General features: G+C 35.8%; 1 protein-coding gene across 24 annotated transcripts in view; it reads right to left on the bottom strand.

Annotated features, from left to right (window-relative positions):
• The window catches only part of NRXN1 (neurexin 1), a 726,997-nt gene that overhangs the window by 384,350 nt on the left and 329,569 nt on the right, over nucleotides 1-13,078 (bottom strand). For all 24 annotated transcript variants that reach the window (XM_075088626.1, XM_075088628.1, XM_075088629.1 and 21 more), the window contains one exon: nucleotides 305-427. In XM_075088626.1, coding sequence (XP_074944727.1) covers nucleotides 305-427 — 123 coding nt within the window. The remainder of the gene's footprint in view (nucleotides 1-304; nucleotides 428-13,078) is intronic.

Raw genomic sequence — 13,078 nt, 5'->3', positions numbered from 1 at the left:
AGCATTTTACTTGCCTTCTCATTAGTGGTGTATCAAATGACTTCTCTCCAATTACTGTGTAAAAACATGCATTTAAGTCAGCAGGAAGGTTTTCATTAATTTCAATAGCAATGTTAGAGTAACATTAATATCAAGTGTAATAATGCACTTGTAGTAGCACTATTTCAGGAAGAATAACATGGATTTTTGGTCTTACCCAAGAAAAGAAAAAATCATCTGCGGCTTTCAGATAGAGGCATTTTACTTCTGTCACCTTATGCATTGTGTTTCCCCCCAGTAACACAGAGTCACAATGCCACACTACCTGTCATGGCCTGCTGGTCATCCACCATTAACTTTAAACTTTTTCCTCGCCGAACCACACGCACTGTGTGCCACTCATTATCATTGAGGTTATAGCCAGCAAAAAGGGTTTCTGGACCTTTGCCTGTAGGATATGCCAAACATTCATTATGCAATCTTTAAATCAGTTTATATGTGAACCTCACAGAGAAAGAGAGAGACAGAGAGACTGGCTGGGCAAATGTTAAAAGTCACATCAAGCAAGAAAATTACAAAGTATAAGCAAACCTCAAAATATAGAGCTACTATGTTAAAACACTTCTACTGTATATTTATATAAATGTATTGTATATGCACATTTAATGAACCAGGTTGTCATAAATAGGCACAGTCAACATGGATTTAGTTATGCATTTTCCAGTCATGGAAGAAATGGGATTACTGCAGCCAGAAGTACTTCAGCACGTGTTTACAAGACTGGATTTCTGTTCCTTCATTAAAAACAGTTTGGGGGGAGGTACAAGTGGTAAATGTGTGTGCATGTTTGTTATCTTTTTCTTAATCTATGTCAGCTTCTCAGCCTATGTTTATTAGGACTTCTCAGAAGATCATCTATTACTTTATCATCCAGATGACTCACTGATATTCAGATCCAGTACCTTCTGATGTTAGCAGACCTCCAAACCATACCTTCCTTTTTCATTTAATCTGCTATTTCATTGTAATCTGCTATTTTTGTAAGTAGTACAACAAACACTTTTGAAGCAAATACAATTCTACATATAACACAAAGTTTTTGCAATAACTGAAGTATTCACAAATTTAGGATACAGGATATCTTTAATACCTAGGAAAAAAATAAAATTATTATAGAAATTGTCCCTTGCACTGTTGACCAAGAAGAGCCAGAAAGAGAAAAACCCTGACTATGAACGATCATTCACATAACTAGGTGATTGACCAAGTGCTGAACCAATCAATCAAAGCTTCTGTGCTCAATCCTAAGTGTTTGGAACTAAGTGGTGACTGTCCAAAAAGTAAAGCTAATTGCCTTTAAGAAATTACATTCTCGCAAGTTAGAGACCTCCCTGGCCTGTTTTTCCATTCCTGTGGCATAATAAAAGCTGCTGATAACTAAGAAAGACATATAATAAAGTAACATTTGACATGAAAACATTAGGGTTACACTGCGTCAGACTATAGCCTCCACCATGTCTTTCCAGGTGACTATGTTGCACCTGTCAACCTTCTTTTTAAAAGGGATATGTCACTGGCTCTGAAATTCTCCCACATTTCTTTCTGTATTCTTTTACACCCAGTGCAGGTTAAACTGTGATGGAAGAGGTCTATTAATAAATGCATACTATATGACATTGTCTAAAATCAAAGCCTTCCTGACTTCAGGACTGCACAAAGGCAAAAAGCCATTAATAGCTTGATGTAGCTGTTCAGCCTATTGGACAGGTTTTGTCTCAGACTTTTTCCATTTTCTATCAGCATTTTTTTAATTGCTGCCGATTGATTGCCGTGCTTTTATATGCAACCTTTGTTATTTCGAGCATGTCAAGGGATCTCCGGGAATAAAAATACTAGCTACAGCAAAGGCAGCGAGATTCTGATAACATCATGTTGCCTTCTCTATGCCTCTGTATTGACACTAGGCTATGAAAGGTGTGCAAACCCAGCAGAGATGTATATGTACTCACTGATATCAATCACCTGAACTATTCTGTTCCTTACGTGTTTACTTTCTTTGACAAGAGAAAGATCAGTTTTGCATAAAACTTAAGTGAATAATGTTCTCTTTGGATTGGTGATATAGATGCAGTGAATAATGCTCTTTAAGCAATTTCTATTAGTCTGTATTTTATTAGAGGCTTCAATGGAAGCAACTTCTAACTAGATTTGGGAGACAAGGGTTGGATTTACAAAAAATGCTTAAATGACATGAGTAAAAATCTAAGTGAAAGTCAATAGGCCTGCCTAGAAATACATCACTTACTATTATTTTAAATGTTAGACCTTCTTCATTTGTTAGTCCAACTCTTTTTCTTTTTTAATTTTTATGTAGTTGAACTACTTAGTGTCCCTTATCTCATAACGGATCTCTAAAAGACCTAAAAGCATACGCAATTTTAATTTGGTCTCACATTAACAACCCTCTGTAACATCCCATACATGTAAAGGTGCCTCAGTGTATATAAATATCAAATCCAACTTGGCTGCTCACATTTATACAGGCAAATATGTCTATTATCATTTAATGTTTAGGGATGTGTAAACTCGTCCTGTTGTAAAAATAAATGTATGTTTTCCTGTGTATCAGTCTATTTCCTTTGCAAGAGTATGCCAAGGGAGAAATCAGGTCAGAACTACCTGTGAGCTGCCTTTCTTCACAGTGCATGCAAATCCAAAACTGGATTAAGGGGAACTACGGTGAAAGGGCTATGAAAGGGATGCAACACATTATGGGAGCAATGCACTGAAAGCAGTCCTGGTCTTATAGAAACTAGCTACCTTGCATAGAAAAGAGGCTTTGCCTTCCTGAAGCCATCTCTACCAGAGAAGAGGGGTTTTTGCTTTCTTATAGAGAGCACAAGGAACTACAAAATAGCAAGACCCCGCATCCAGGTATTGTGTATGTACCTGTCACATCATGTTGCATCTCTGAAAAGTAGCCTAGTTTTCCATGGTAGCTGGAGAGGTAGATGGGGAAGGATGGATGCCCACCACTCCTGCAGAGAACATAGCACCTGGGCTGCATCCTGGCCATGAACATGCTCTTACATATAAAAGTAGTAAATGTAGTTGTGAGCAGTGTATTTAGGACAAAATTTTCTAAATGCTTAAACACAAAAACTTGTAGTCCTTGATACCACGCAAGAGTACAAGGACTGCAGAAGGAAACTCAACAGATTTTGTTAAATGGCATTGGCCAACCTCAAAAGTAGTTTGTATTAGTACTTTCCTCATTGACTTTCAAATACATTGCCCTGAAATTAATTTAAACATCATATTATTCAGATCGTAACAGTTCAGACTCTTCTTCCATCCTGGTCTACAGTGCTTTAGATTATAGTAAATCTACTATAAATCTATATCTACTAAATTATTGGCTCTCCCGTCATATTCTGACTTTACATTGATCTGATTCCACTTCATTTAAATCACACCAGCAGAAAGTGCTGTTGTATTTAAATGAGAATTGCCATATTGCCACTGTTTTGGCGGGCTGGGCTTTTAAAAATGATTTTAAAGAGGGTAAAATATCTCTAATGAGAAGAAAACCGAGAGCCCTAATTTAAAAAAATCAAAAGTATTTTTTTCTGGTTTTTATGGACTGATACTACCTTTTCAGACTTATGTCCCTCCACTCCTATTTCCCATGCTGTCTTTCCCCTGGAACTCATTTGTCTCCTTCTAGACAGGACACAGTTAATTTGCTTCATGTACCCAGCACTCGCTCACTTCCTAAGCTACTGATTCTCTCAGACTCTAATACCCTAAATATAAACCTTTCCTTTCAGAGACAGGCTGTAACCTGCAAAAATACACTAAGTATCTCCTCCTGCTTAAGTATGAAATTTATTATCAACATCTATATATTCAGCTCTTTTCCTATTTTAAAGGCTTAAATAACTACTAGATTTTATGCATCCCTAGTGTGAATGGATAGTACCAAATAAAAAAGCATAGGCACTTTCATGGCTCCTATAATTTGCTCATAGTCCATCATGCCAGTAAAACCTGCACATCCATTTAAGATCAGATAATTGCTTGTACAACCATCTTTTACATGGGAAAATACAGACTGTGCAGCCAGCCAATAGAGGTACAAATCTTGATGATGGAATTCATTATGATCTAGGACATACAAAAGTAAAGCCCCAAACATCCTAAGTTATACCTTAGGCACCAAAGTTGAGCATACATTGTTTTCAGCACCTCAGGTAGAACTTAACTGTCTTAACTGGTCCTTTTTAAAGTCAAAGGAAAAAAGTATGAGCCTCCAAAAGAAAATCTCATTTTCAGTGTGCTGAATATTATAAATGTTCTCTGAAGATACTTATTGTATCTGCTATCTTGTGAGAAGCCTGTTCAGCCTAATTCAAGCGCTGAAAATTTGCTGAATTCAACTAATAAGTCTGTTAACTGATGGTAACATGTACTTACATTTTCTGTTATAGATATCTATCCTGTTGTACCTGAATTGGGAGATCTTTTAACCAACTATTTTAACAAAACATCAGAAAAACAAACTTGTCACTTTGAAACAAGATACTAGCTTTTGGCATTGCATCAAAACACATTCAAAACTAGTTGTCTGAACCAAACACAGGAATTATTACTGGCTTTTACAATGCCATCCCCACCATCAAGGCACAAACCAAAATGCCACACAGACTTGCTCAAAGCATTCGATTCTGTGATCAAAAATAGGTATCAAAAATGAAGTGTCAAAAGAAACACAAAGTAAATAGAGACTAGCAAGGGAGACTGGATGGTTCAGTGAATGCTATATTAACCTACAGAACTCAAGTTAGTTACAGGCAAACCACTACTATCTATTTATTGGTCAGTATAAGAAATGTCAGTGGTTTCAGCCTAGCTTGCTAATGGATAACTATGCATACTACAGCAATCAATATCAGGTGACATTTCCCATCTGAAATTTAAGAGAATAAGTGGACAAAGGACAAACCCCTGAGATTACTCCAATAGAGAAAATTTTAGTTTATTTTTAGTTTAAATTTTAGTTTAGTTAAAATAGAGAATTTTAGTTTGAGGTCTGGGATGCCAGTATTTCAGAAGGACTTTTACAGCTAAGATAATATATACATAGCAAGCTAAGTTGTAAAGTGAGGACAGCTGAGTGGCTCTGAGAGAGACCTACATGTGTTCTGTAAATACCTGAAGCGTAATGAGACAACTCTGTGCCATCTCATTTATCCTGCCTTCCAGGGTAAATCTATCATGCCTCTAATCTAGGCTTCTGTTCCATCAAGCAGCCGGTCTCACAGCCACTGTGCAAACCTTGTGAGGCATCTATATTATACACCAGACTGAAGCGCAAAATATTCAGAAAAGATTCCTCCAGAACTAGATGCAGAAACACAAGACAAATAGGGGAAGGCATTTTAATCTTCATTATCCTTTCTATGGCAGTTGGCTGGAAGAACAGTTCTGGTCTTCCGAATCACTCATTTGCAAACTTGAGTTTAAAAAGTCAATTATTATAGTAAATCAACTGTATTTTAAATGACTGCATCTGCATAATTTTGAAATTCCCTGACTATGCATGTTTCTTATTAATAGAAAAACTTAGTTGCGTTTTAAAGATCAACAATGTGTATCAGTTTATCATTTAAAGCTAATTTATAAATTAACTTGAGAAAGTCTTATTGCAAGTCAAAGAAGTTGTCAACTGTATTTTCTTCCTAACAGACTCATACAGAAAATCCCACAAGAACAGCACATTCACCAAATTGTATCAAGCAAAACATATCAATCTGCACTGCTTGATCAAAATGTCCCAGACCTCAATAGCTTTATTATAGGCAAAATTGCTTTTAGCAATTTGGGTAAAGTATTGGCAGTTCAGGGTATTTTTATTACTTTATTTTCTTACTTTTTTATTACTTAATTTCTGACATTTCAGAAATTAAAACAAAGGAGATTAGAATTGCTAGTATCATTCATTAACCTTCATTTTAGCTACAGAAAAGAATTGCTCATCTTGTTTTGAGTAACAGAAACATAATATTAAATCTGTTTCTGTACATGCACTCATATAGAAATGCAGAAAGCTAAACAAGGTACTTTTGAAAATTCTACTTGCTTCCTCTACATGACCAAACTACAAACAGACTGAATTTAATATTGATCTACTTCACTAGCAAGGAAAACCAGCGTACATAGTGAATGCACTGGGGAAATAATCCAGAGAAGGATACAAAAACCAACCAATCCAGGAATCAAGCACCATATCCAGGTCTGAGGACACAAAGGTTTGTATAGTCATTTGCCTGTTTCTTTTCTTTCTTTTCTGTGAACTTGCTTCCCCTGCCCATGGTCTGAGCTGCTCAGTATTTCCCCTCCCCCAGCTTTGTCCAGCTTTTGCCTTAAGCAAGCTATTTCAGTTGGGTTGTCATAGTGTACATACTCATCCATTAATTTATTTAAAGGTGTGAGATATTAACGGTTGGTGACATATGAGTAGCTAAATAGAGCTGGTGGATCAAGGTGGGAGGGTGGAACAAAGATCTATCGGACTAAATTAAATCTAAGGATTCCTGGTGTCGGCCAAGAAAGGTACTGATGATAAACCACTATGATGGTTTAATGGTTGATGATAAAGCCTATTCTCTACAAACAGAATGAGGACCACTACTGAATTTCACCAAGAAGGAGAAAGATAGAAACATCAGGAAGTAGTAAACTTTTGTCTTGTAAGTCTTGGCCTCTAGACTTTCCTGCCACATCAAAGTAGACGTAGAACACACACACGTGCTCTCGAAATTGGAAGTGTGCTTTGTTGGTTAATAATTGGGCCTATATTAAGTAAAACGACATTTCCTGCAAATATGGTTTTGAAATTGCAGTTACAACTATACATGAATTCAGAGTACATGAGAGGATAAAACTGATTTTTGTTACTGCATTATGAAATATCTACCCCAGCTTAGAGACACTTCTCAACGCATTAATTAAAACATCTATTGTTAGGAATCAGCTGCATTTTAATTTAGTTTTGTAAGTCATATATCTAAGCAAGTGAAACACAAACAGCCCGAAGGGCATGTAATTTTCCTTCTTGGAAAAAATAAATGGAAGTAGCTTTTAAAAGCTAAAACCATAAGTCAGCTAGATCCCTACATTTTTAATGAGAGTGCAGCCTCTCTTTTATACCATTCTCTAAGGATCATGACTATCAGAAAATGTGCTAAAGGTACAAAAGGTTTTAGGAATCCACCCAAGGCCCTGAACTAAAGCACAGCAAAGTCAATGAGCTTGAAAATATGGTTGTTGCTTTTTCAGCACACTGCTGAGCATTTTCAGGCCAATTTTCAGATATCATGTTGAACTCAACAATTCACTTTGCTGTAGGTAAGTTGAGCATGAACTTTCAATACATGGCAATTCTATGCTAATTTAAAGCAAGCTTCAGTGCAAAATTATTTATTTACTGCAGGTAGAAAGGGTGCACTTGCAAAGATCATGCAGCACTACAAACACACTCTAAGGTCATATCCTGCCTTTAATCATGCTAAATATTTTTAAAGTGTGGCCAAATCCCAGGACTCTGAATTGGGATTCCGCAGATTCACTTCCACAAACTACTTGTGTGGCTTTTAGTAAATCTTAATTTGCTTTTACCTTAGTTTGACATGGCTGCTATAATGAAAAATCCCAAGAATTTTAAGCTGAATACATTTAAGCATTTCATTTTGATTAACTAAGGTGCACTTAACACACTTTCAGGTCAACATCTTCAACTTCATTCTACCTAAGCTACTGCTGTACATTAGGAAAGCATCTATTTCACAAGCTTGCTATCCCAGTTTCTCAGCCAGCTGCCCAGTTCCCAGAACACTCCTGTATCCAAGACTGAGAAAAGATTACAGAACAATGACAGTAAGGGAAGCCAGCTGGAAAGTCCAGTCACCGGGGAGAGGAGGGACTTAAAGAATCAAGACTGCATCACTGCAGAAACTCACCTAGACACACACCGATAAATGAAAGTGTGTGTTTGTTTAAAGGATAATCCACTATAAGCTAGTGTATTGCACAAGGAAGAATAAAACGGGAAAATTTAATTAATTTACGATGCTGAAATTTTCCCATGCTCATATTACAGACAGCTTTCTTATATAGAAAATTTATTCCAATGAAAAATTCCTTTTAAGTCCTATTTAACAATATCTTTGTAAAACTGGTAGAAAAAAGAATGGTTAATTCATCTGGAGTTATTAGTGGTTTTTTCCTCCTATAACAGGAATAGGATTGAAAATCGTAAGAACTGACTTGGCAGCCTCTGTGTAAAATACTACCAAGACTAACATGAAACTCCAATTTTAAGCAATACTAGTGTTCAGTTTTTTCAAAGTAAATATTCATTGTTCCGATAAGACTTTAATAACATCCAGGATGTCCAATATTAATCAATTATGTGTGAATTCAGAGTTCTGTCAATAGTATTGATTTGTGAGATGTCGGCTTAAACTAAGGAAAATAAGTGTTCCGAAGATGAGTTCATTTTCTGCTTTCCCAAGAAGAGTTAGATTTTTACCTCTGGAGACACATTATTCTTGTCTTGACTACCCAAACCAAAAGCCCTAAACCCTACAAAACACAAAGCAGAAGCACACACATTCCCTGTCCTGCCTTTCTAGAAACAGTGAGAATATTCCTCTAAGCTTTCAAATAGAGTCTCATACACCTGGCAATCTCCTTTTCCTTAGACTTCATCTGTACAAATTACTATTCAAATAGAGTGTCTCAGCTTCCAGAGGAACTTTGCTGCCTCCGCTGAACGCAAGACATCTGGAGGAATTCTGACTTGGAAGAAGGATTTCACCATGAGACATCTATCTAAATAACTTTGATAATCTGGACCTTAATCACTCATCTGCAAATTGCTGTCAATCAGCTAATAAATACAAAGACGACTGAGATACACAGATGCTACAGGGAACAGCTGTGTAGTCACCTATAGCAGATCTCTAAGCGTACCCTGATGGTGCAGACACCCTTTGTGAGTCTGAAGGACCTATGCTACTGTCTTCTACTGCTAAGTCTGCCCTCTTTCTTTCCACTTAAATCCAGTGTAGGAAAAAAAGTGATTATTGCAGAAAAAGTTGGTACACACTTGATCTTTTCCTTTTTCCCTCAGAGAATTGGAATATTTTTTGTACTTTCTTTAGATTGTAACTGACAACCGGAAAGAGGCAGAAACAGCTTTGATCACACATTAGCCTTTCTGACTTTGATATTGACTGTGCCCATTTATATCAAACCACAGCTTATAAAACTCTGAAGTACATTTAAAAATACAAGCAAGCCCAACTTAAGTATGCTTCTCCATAATTTACCTTTTTATGAAAATATTACCTTTATGTTTAGGCAAAAATGAACATAACAGAAAAAAAACCCCACTTAAATATTTCTTTGTACCCTTATATCTTGCACATTGTGCTTAAGAATAAGCAGGTTGGTAAATAGCTGGCACAGAAAGGAAAATAATTTGGACTGTGACTTTATTTTAAGAATAAGGCCCTCTTAATTTACAGGTGTCTTCATCCCAAGGCACAGCTGTTATAAAATATGTAACAACTAAATCTCACACTCATATCCTTTTTTTTTCTTTAAATGAAAATGCTGAATCATAACATTTTGCCTAGTTAAGGGTAAATAAAATAACGCTTAAAGATTTGTGATTGCTGATTATCATTTAAATGCTTTAAAATATTTTTGTACTCATCATGGATTGGAAAGCACAATTTCTTGGCACTGCTTATTCTTGGATGCTTCTACATAGGCAGGAGTCAAGCAAGGAGCACTAAAATAAACATTTCAGATTATCTGCAAAAATTACACACAGATAAATACAAAGGGTGATTCCTGTTCTATAAACAGCCTCCGCTGACTTTGATGGGTATGGGATTCGTCTCTGATTTTTTCCAACTTACACAACAGATGACACATGAAGCCTATGTTTATTTTCCTGTATATTCCTAAACTATTTCACAACACACTTGCAAAAACATGCTTTTTCTGATTTGTATATTTCTTCATCACTATGTCATGTCATTCTTGCTCCAAGTTTATCCTTGTAAAATTTCATCAACACAGTGTAATAGTTCATGATTATTTTTAGACCTTTTCAGCTTCTGAAGAGCCACTGATTCAGCTGCCCCAGATTTCATCCAGAATTTCAGATTCCTGATGTTCTGAATGATATGGGCCAAAGGGCACAGCACTTGGCATTTTATCAGTTGCAGGGTCATATAAAATAAATTTGTATCTTAAGATTTCAGTGCTCTAGTACTACTTTAAAAAGGGTAAACAATACACATTAACAGTTACTTGAATCTTTTAAAGAAAAAAAAACAGTCTGAATTATTCAGACTGAAACTGTAGACAGCATTGTAACTATTTTTAAATGTTTCTTTCAATTTTGAGTTAGGTCTGATATTCCTTATCTGCAAGAAACCATTCTGAATACTAATTATAAGGGAACCAATAAAAATTTCCCTATAAACCCAGCATTTTTTCCAGGCATACTTTTTCAGGATTTCTGAGCCTAAAATATGGTTTATAAAAATTACTACATATTTATTCCAGTAAATATTTTGTTGGGAATAGAAGTACTAAACGGTCTTAGGTAGCACATATGTTTAAGACAGTTTGCATAAATTTAATATGGCATTTTATTGAAGGTAAGTTTTTAGCAATTATTCCAGCTTCTTCATGTGATTTCTTACCCAAAAAACCAATGTGTGTTTCTTTTCTGCATACAAGACACTTTTCTGCATTCTCCATCAAATTTTTTTCACACTATGTTTCACACTTTTTCACACTATGTTTCAGCTGCTTCTAAACCTGCTACTTTCCCAGACTTATATTTATGGTGGCTAAATGAAACTGAAGTTAACTGCGAAGCCTGCAATAGTGACTTTTAGTTTTACTTTTTCATTGTTTATTTGCAACTTTTTGAGATTTTCATTTTGCAATGATGGCTGCTCAAGCATTTACATGCTAACAATATGTACAGTCAAGTACCTTTTGCTTTCTGTTATTTCCAGGCTGATGCTTGCTCTGTCTCTTGCATGCCCATATAAAACTAAACCAGCATGACTTTAAAATTGAGTAGATGGAATTGATTTTAACATTGAGAGATTATCTCGAATATTCTTTTGCCATTTTTTATATCTTAAGGATAGTGCTCAGTGTCAGTGAAGGATTATTTTGTTATTAAAAAAAAAGTGAACTTCGTGACAGAAGTTCCTACTTGCACTTTCTTAAGGCGTGCTCTGTATCTTGGTTCAAGTAATTTTAGGCAATCAAGAATCCACACTGCAGTCTCTTCTAGCTACTGCTGCTCTTATTGATAGCTAATTAGCCTGTCAACTGACTTCCTAAGTGTCTTCTATCACATGCAAAACATTAGCTGGAGATGCAAGAATACTACTTCCCCTGAGAGCTCGTGGTGTACATCTATGTTGTTCCCTCCTAGGAAAGAGCATACTTACTTTCAGACTGCTGAAATGTTGCACAGCAAAAACTGCGTGGACAATTCCATGTATAGCAGTAACCCCAACACAAATTCAACAGGTAATTTTCACCTATACTCAACAACTACAGTGCTTCAATTTTTGTAAAACTAGAATTCCTTAGGTGGTAGTGAGCATATTATCTATGCTTGTTATTCTTCACTTCTGATCCGATTTACAGAAGTCACACATAAACAGTTCATGGCACATGAGTGAAAGATGGAACTGTCAACTTACCTATTTGGTCTTTTTTTTCCAGACACATTTTACTATTAGCAAGAAAAGACTTAATGTGCAGAGACAGAGAGGAACTTTTAACTAATGAAATGTTATTTCTACATACACGTACTTCACTCCTTGGAGGAAAATCTCACAGAACATAAAATGAATGAGAAATAATACAAAAAAATTAGTATAAGCTACATTAACCACAGCTCCCTCTTTTCTTTAATGGTTTTTTTTCTCATTCCATGTCTTGGTCTTCATCTTGTGTCTTGTTGCTTCAGTACTGCCTAGACAAAAAACTGCTGAAGAATTCTTTGCACACTTCCCAAAGGGGACTGCATCTCAGAAAGCCAACTTTATCTTGATGTCTCAATTCAGAGTAATATCTCCTTTGAAGTGACTTGTCTGATGGAGTGAGGCCTAGAAATCAGCTGGAAGGGAGCATAAGTTAACCTTTTGTTATGTCATCCAAAAATGAAATGTGCTTGGATGAAAATTTTAACTACTACCTGAATATAATTCATTAAAGTCATTGTCAAGAGGAGATAATAAGGAAGCAGTTATGTGGTTCCAGTAATAAGCTACTGAGTGCTTAAAATGTTATGATAGATGCTTTATGCATTTTAATAGACACAAATGCAAGATGTGCTAGATACAGCATAAGTGTTTTTAATATAAGAACCTGCTCATCAGTGACATGCACTGGGTAGGTGCTTTTAATGTTATTAGGTCCTCAGAAAAAGCACATTGAAAAATGAATTACTGTTCTTATAACATTAATGGAGAATAATATTTTAGCTAAGTGCTTGCTAGACTTCATCAAGACTGAACTTATGAAAAGATGACTTGTTGCAAAGAAGTGAAGCAATTATAAAATAGCCTACCTTTTTTGAAACAGTTATACAGCTAAAATTAATAAGTACTTATACGATGTTTTCTGCAGATGCAGTAGAGAAGGGGCCATCAAAATGGCACAGATGCCTTGGAAACCAGGTTCTGTGAACTTGTGTTTATGCAAATAAGCAGAGAACTCTACTTCTGCATTAGAGAGCTACATATGGAAAAGACAGTCAAAGGCTCTATGTCCATGTACTGTTCACTACTGTCTATAATCAGATTCCACTGATCTTAATGCTTAAGGAGTAAGATAGTTGCTTAGCTGGGATTTATTCCAGACTTCCAGGAGTAAAAATGTATAAAAGTATCAGCATAATCTTAATTTAATAAAAATTTTAGTATGGTACACCTTTTTTCCCCCCTCCTTTTTTCATTCTTTCTTTGACTGAAGAAGAGGTAGT

Source organism: Phalacrocorax aristotelis, chromosome 3, assembly GCF_949628215.1.
Source record: "Phalacrocorax aristotelis chromosome 3, bGulAri2.1, whole genome shotgun sequence".
Lineage (NCBI taxonomy): Eukaryota > Metazoa > Chordata > Aves > Suliformes > Phalacrocoracidae > Phalacrocorax > Phalacrocorax aristotelis.
The sequence above is the reverse complement of the archived record's forward strand: the minus strand, read 5'-3'. Positions and strand labels throughout refer to the sequence as shown.